This window comes from Octopus bimaculoides, chromosome 6, assembly GCF_001194135.2.
Source record: "Octopus bimaculoides isolate UCB-OBI-ISO-001 chromosome 6, ASM119413v2, whole genome shotgun sequence".
In the NCBI taxonomy this organism is placed as follows: Eukaryota; Metazoa; Mollusca; class Cephalopoda; order Octopoda; family Octopodidae; genus Octopus; species Octopus bimaculoides.
In genome coordinates this window covers 109,257,976-109,264,816 of record NC_068986.1, presented here as the reverse complement: position 1 = coordinate 109,264,816, position 6,841 = coordinate 109,257,976, and the positions used below count along the sequence as shown (strand labels likewise).

The window sequence follows — 6,841 nt, the reverse complement described above, 5'->3', positions numbered from 1 at the left end:
GCTGTCTCTACTAAGCGACCTGTCATCGAATAATACTTATTGCAGCCTGTGACCACAGGCCTTGGACAATTGCCCACTAGGTTAGCAACAGCAACAATAACAACAAGGACCACGATGACAATGACAACAACAACAACAACAACAACAACAACAACATCGACGACAGATGACCAACGAGTATTGATCTATATGGTAGCATAATTTGCTGAATATAACAGCCAAATACCGTAAATTTGTATCTTACAAAGAGGTCAAAGATGGGAGGCATTGGAACTTGTAGTCGAGTCATCCTTTAAGGATGGTCACAGCTGGAATGCCTTTGATCGCAAGCTTGCTTAACTATAACAACAGGAGTTAAACTACAAACGACAACTACAATACCACCACCACCTACAACAACAACTACTACTACTACTACTACTACTACTACTACTACTACTACTACTACTACTACAGCTGCTGCTGTTGCTGCTGCTGTTACTACTACTGCTACTGATGCTGACAGTGAAAAGAACGCTGAAGTCTTCAATCATAACATTCTTGACCTCCCCCGAACGTCTGTTATGTTTTGGTATCGAAAATTATTTTCTCGTTTTCTTCCCGGCCCAGAAGGTATTAATCTCCTCTGAAAACTTGATTGAAAACGTTTATAAATATCTGTCTATTGATCCAAGCGATTAACCACATGTTGACATAGTTTCTAAAATTGGATTCCATCTTCTAAAATGTCACCGATGCTTAGAAACCGAACTTGCTGTTGTTACAGAAGACAATGAATTAGTCTTTACGTGTGTATGAGATTATTTCTAGAATTTAATTAGCCACGCTCATCATCTTGATTGCATTCATTCTAAGCTGACCAACTGAATGAAAGTCATCAGGGGTCGTTGAATTCAACGGGAAGGGGTGAAGGTTGACGAACTAAGTATGATCGATGCCTGTTGTCTCATGTTTGGTAAAGTAACTGTGGAGGCGCAATGGCCCAGTGGTTAGGGCAGCGGACTCGCGGTCATAGGATCGCGGTTTCGATTCCCAGACCGGGCGTTGTGAGTGTTTATTGAGCGAAAACACCTAAAGCTCCACGAAGCTCCGGCAGGGGATGGTGGTGAACCCTGCTGTACTCTTTCACCACAACTTTCTCTCACTCTATCTTCCTGTTTCTGTTGTGCCTGTAATTCAAAGGGTCAGCCTTGTCACACTGTGTCACGCTGAATATCCCCCGAGAACTACGTTAAGGGTACACGTGTCTGTGGAGTTCTCAGCCACTTGCACGTTAATTTCACGAGTAGGCTGTTCCGTTGAACTGGAACCCTCGACGTCGTAAGCGACGGAGTGCCAACAACAAAGTAACTAAAAATATCTATTTCTTCTATGTAAAGTACCTTTCTAACGTAACACTTTTCGTCCGTTTAATTTCAATATCTCGCGGATGCTTCTGGGGTCTTAAGTATTTTCGGGTCCCTCACCATCAGATCTTCTCACCTAGTTGACTCAGCTAAGGTTGATAAAATCCCAGCTTGCATCTACATTTCAGTAAGAGCAAACCACCGGGCGGCACATCAAGTGGCATTCTCTACAGCTTTGATGATAAAATGTATGGCCTCCGCTCTATGGCGCACCAATAATTTTAAACTCAGATCCTTACCGATTGAACGGTCAACAAAAACCCCGGCACCCTACTTCAGTTACCTTCCTCATCCATCCAACCATTTTAATGGACGTGGGCATAAACGCCACTGGGTATTTTCTCTTTGAGCAATGTTTTTTCTTTTAAGGAATTACAAAATGGTGGCAGTTTTGTGCCATCAGCGCAGCAAGTTACTGCAACTGTGGAACGTGGTTTCTGATGGCCGCATGTTTTAACAGTCATAGATTTAGCACCTTTGGATTCTACCGTTTTGATTGATGCCATATCAAATATCAAAGGAACTTTGTCCGTATTTGCTATCTGTGAAAGATCAAGACTAATGTTTTTTTCTTATTTTAGTAATATATCCTATAAAACTTTATGATTTTATCTTCGTATTCAAGAGGCATTTTGCGTGTTTTTCTTGTAGATCTTGGTCTATTTCTATAAGTCTTGAATGGTGCATGATCCCTTAGCGGATACTCAGTGAACTTCTGGTCTAACACTCAGTGTTTTTAATCCCCCTTCTGATTCAGGCCACTTTACAACTCCCCTCCAGAAACAATGTTTGCAATATATACTAGCTTTCAGCGGCCGCTCTTGTTTCCTTCAAGTCGCTACCATTTTCTTAGTTGGTGGTGAACAAAAATACCGAACAGCTGCCCTATTACCGTGCCTCTTTGCGTAATCTACGACATTTAGCTGAATTGAATGTTATAGCAGTGCCTTCTTTGAGCTCTTGTGAAGTTTATCTTGAATAAACAACGTTTTGGAAATGTCACATCTTAATTTTATCGTCTTTCAGATCAACTGTTTGGTTGCTTATATTTTGGTCAAACTGGTATTGCTGGATGTAATGTTTTGTGTTACCAAGATCGGGCACCAGGATGGAGAATCATCGCCATAGTTTTGTTGTCAACCACTCCGAGCAAATAACTGATAGGCGTATTTTTTCATTAAGATAGCAAATATTTATTACAGGTAATAAATTCATTAAATAAACTAAGGTTTGTACGCTGAGAAAAGTGGCACAGTGAGATGAGGTGTACTCTACACATAACTGTCGACGTACCGTAAACAATTTCTTTCAAGTTTGTGCTAAAAGACTATTAGTTTGATACGTCTTCAGTATTTTATTATTTGAATAAAATGTATATACCTAACGGACTCACGCTCCCAAACCTTCGGTACTCCCTAACCTTTAGTACTCAGTTTTCCATCCGTAATACGGCTGCATTAGACGTTTTGATACATTTAAGAACAAAATAAAACAAAAAGACAACACAACAGAAAAAAAAAACGGAAAGGTTTTAATATAAGGGAGATTTGGTTACTGTTTCTATAAAGGTAACTACGAGGTGGCTGTCTCGTGATGTAGACAAGGGGTTTTCAAACTTTTTGACTTGCGGACCCCTTTATATTTCAGGCTTTACCCTTATAAACGCTTGTGAAATTTATATATAAATATTTGCTTAAAATAACATATATTTTTACATTTATTTATTTAACAGTATTTAACAAATAGGTTTATTGTCAATTAAAAGATTTCGATTAAAAAACATATATAAAATCAAATTGCCCATAAAAAGTATTTGCTGGCTACGGACCCCGTCTTGTCCTTGCGGACCCCTTGTGGTCCGCGGACCACAGTTTGAAAACCCTTGATGTAGACTACTATTGCTTATAATTGTGTCATGGCCTTGGACACAGTCCAGCGCTGGTGATACAAGTTAACGATTCTCCGTCTAGCACAATAAATCGATCAGCGGCAGAAATCAATGAAACTAAACAGAACTTAAAATATCATATCTTCCAAAAGTTGTTTAAAATACACATGTTAATATATGGTAATGTATGTTAATTTATGTACATTTTGCACATTAGTAACAAGGCTGCTAATTTACAAATGGACGAATTATGTAGTGATGCCCATGCTTCTTCAATGTCGTAAAACAATTTAACTTTACGATGACATGCATTTTTTTTTTTTTTGTCTGAAAGAAGTTGTTCTCCAACGATAGAATGCTTCAGCAATTAGCAGATTCACTTTCAAATCTGTGGAAATATATTAAGAACGAATATGGATGTAGCTTCTCGCTGTCCTCTGTGGACACTGATTATTATTATTGCAGGTATCAGCAAATAATTTATTGGCTGAACTCTATAGACAAGAGCCACAATTCTTGTTAGATCCATTGGTTCAAGAGTAGCTTTGACTGAGGAGTCACAATAAGGTCGGAATAGCCCGATGTCACAAAGTCCTCTTACCTCCACGAATTGAGTGTGTTCTGAACAGACATCGTCTGGAAGAAGTTATTCTCTGGATACCAAATACAACAACGATTAGTATATTCACGCTCGAATCCCCCTGAGCATATCAGAATGTAATATGGATGCAATCATTTCGATTCTCGTTGTTTTCCGTGCACATGAAAGCTTTTTTTATAATATAGCTTCAGCCGGGAATCGAAACTGATTCGCATGAATTTCACAGATGTTCTCCAAATCGTTAAATAAAACGAGCAGAAAATAAATTTCTAATATGAATTTGTTTATGTGTGTGCACGTGGGTGTATACATGTGTGTGTACGTAAGTACATGCTTATATGCGTGAGTGTGGGTGGTATAGGTATTTTTAATTACTCAGTCGGGGCCCAGCACGCATGAGACCATTTTCTGAGATTGTCAGGAGGAAAGGTAGATGTGTGTAAGGAAGGGTTCGTTATTCCAAATGTAAAAACTATAATCATGTAGAAACATGTACAAGAAACAGCTAATTAACGCTGGAAATCCTTGTGGCTGGCAGTTCGTTGATCAGATTTGAAAGAAAAACCTTCGCGTAAGTTGATAACTTCATCCGATAACGAAACAATAATTAAGAACAACAAACAATAAGAGATAAATCATTATTGTTTGGGGAGTGGGGGGGGGGTAATCAGGGTTTCGAAGAAATAAGTATAATTAAGAAATTGTTTCTGCATGGCTGCATAGAACTAGAGCGTGTTATCGTTATTGTTATAGTTGTTTAATCTCTGGTTAGCAATGACTGAATAGTCCTATACATAGAAGCATTCCAACCGTGACCACCATTCTTTTTCATTCATCTTTTTTAGACTTATAATATTCAATGTGTCATTCAGTTTTTTAAGAAAGTGGAGTAATTTGAAAGAGATTTGGTTCCTATGTCGAGCAGGATAAGCCATGGTTATTGTCGGTTGTACTGACCTCATTACTTCACAGGCGTTTCTGTTGTTTATTTCTTTCTCAACCCCAGGAAAATGAAAGGCAAAGTTGACTCAGGTGGTATTCGATTGTAAAAAAATAAGCGTAAATACACTGAGTCAGCTCACAGCATCTACTAACCAGATTGTGGGATGCGTGCATTTCGGAGTCGTTATCTCCTCTTCAGTAACAGAACCCGGAGATGTAGACGCTGTGAACTGATATGAGAGACACGTTCCTCTTATGATATTTCTGTCATCGTTCAACGGCTGAATTCAGTGGTTTTTCTTAAATAAAATACGAGGCGACAATACTAAGCAGTGTTGTGTTTAAATACAAACTTATTACCGGGTCAAATATTGCTTGAGGCATATTCAAACCCGTTTGGAAGCTATTCGCAGTATTTTGTCATGGAGAAAAGTTCTCGTAGACAAATAAGAGTAAATACACCGAATCATTTCTTGAAGTGGTAACAAGTTTGTTATCGTCCAAAAGAATTATTACAATTTCGCGCTTTTAACGACGGTACTGTTCACTTTTGGTGGCGTCAGCAGCGGAAGGTTGTTGGGAATAGTGAGCGAACGTTGAGGACAGTGACGAAAACAAACGACCTACGTTGCAGGTATGAATATAAATATACAAACGAAAGTCCGATGAGCAGGAATAGCGACAAAATATCTAACAAATATAAAACACAATGGAAAACCATATATCGTCCAGCTGACCCAAATTGACGATTACGTCACAATTCTGTGGGCACTATTATATATCTCAGGTTGGTGCAAAAGTAATGTCCGATTTAAAGATCTAAGGTAAAAATGAATAAGCCAATGACTATGGAAATATTTATTCATTAACAAACTCTCCATTGCTTTCAATGACCTTTTCCCATCTTTCAACAACCTTATAAATGCCTCACTTGTAAAACTCTGTAGGTTTAGAACCAAAATATGAATCCAACGCATTTTCAATCTCTTCTCTTGTTGTTAACATAAGTCCATCAAAATGGTTCTGTAGTCCTCGGAACAAATGGTAATCAGAAGGAGCAAGGTCAGGAGAATATGGAGGATGAAGCAGTATTTCCCAACCAAGTTCTTCCAAGAGAGTTTTGGTCAGTCGAGTTGTGTGAGGACGAGCATTATCGTGATGGAAGATGACACTTTTTCTGTTAACCAAGGATGCTCGCTTTTGGCTCAGAACTGTTTTCAAACGACGAAGTTGCTCACAGTAAAGATTAGCATTAATTGTTTGATTGTTGTCCAACAGTTCATAATGGATTACTCCTTTAATATCCCACCATACACTCAACATGATCTTCTTTGGGTGAAGTCCTGCTCTCGACAGATCCAAGAACGGCAGCATTTAACATTATGGCAAAGAATCTACTTCTTATCACCTGTAAAAAACCTGTCTAAAAATGATGCTTGAAAGTATCTCGAAAGCAATGATTAACAACAATCAGGACTCTGATGTCGATTATCTGGAGACAGCTCGTGAAGGACCCATTTTCCAGCCACTGAAACCTTTCCAGTGTGTTTTAGCTGCCGTATCACGGTTGTATGGGCCACGTTTAACAGTTCTGCAAGTTCCCTAATGGTAACGGTAGAGTTCTCTGAAACAAGAGCTTCTAACATTTCGGAATCAAGTTTTTTTGGACGACGCCTCTTTTGGCTCTTCTTCCAAAGTGAAATCATCACTTCGGAAAGGGAAAAACTACCTCCTGCAACTTCTTTCATTCACTACATCATCCCCATAAGGGCTCTGAACAGATCATGCTGCCGCACTTGCATTAACACCTTTATGAAACTCGTAGAGTAAAGCATTTCTTATGGAATCTTTAAATGGGACAAACATGGTGGCAAAATTTTCTGAGAATTATAGCCAGAAGTTAGATAATCTGAAAGAGAATAGTACAAATTAGACAGTGATATCTTAAAACTGGAAGAAGGGGTTAAAAAAATTGATAAATTCGGTCTGAAACATTTTTTCTAG

At 38.6% G+C, this 6,841-nt stretch overlaps 1 protein-coding gene across 1 annotated transcript; it reads right to left on the bottom strand.

Annotated features, from left to right (window-relative positions):
- Positions 1–5,680: 5,680 nt before the first annotated feature.
- LOC106879821 (histone-lysine N-methyltransferase SETMAR-like) lies at positions 5,681–6,743 on the bottom strand. The gene has a single exon (XM_014929527.2). It carries the CDS (start codon positions 6,209–6,211, stop codon positions 5,765–5,767), a length of 447 nt encoding a protein of 148 aa, XP_014785013.1. The 5' UTR covers positions 6,212–6,743; the 3' UTR covers positions 5,681–5,764.
- Between the last annotated feature and the right edge of the window lie 98 nt (positions 6,744–6,841).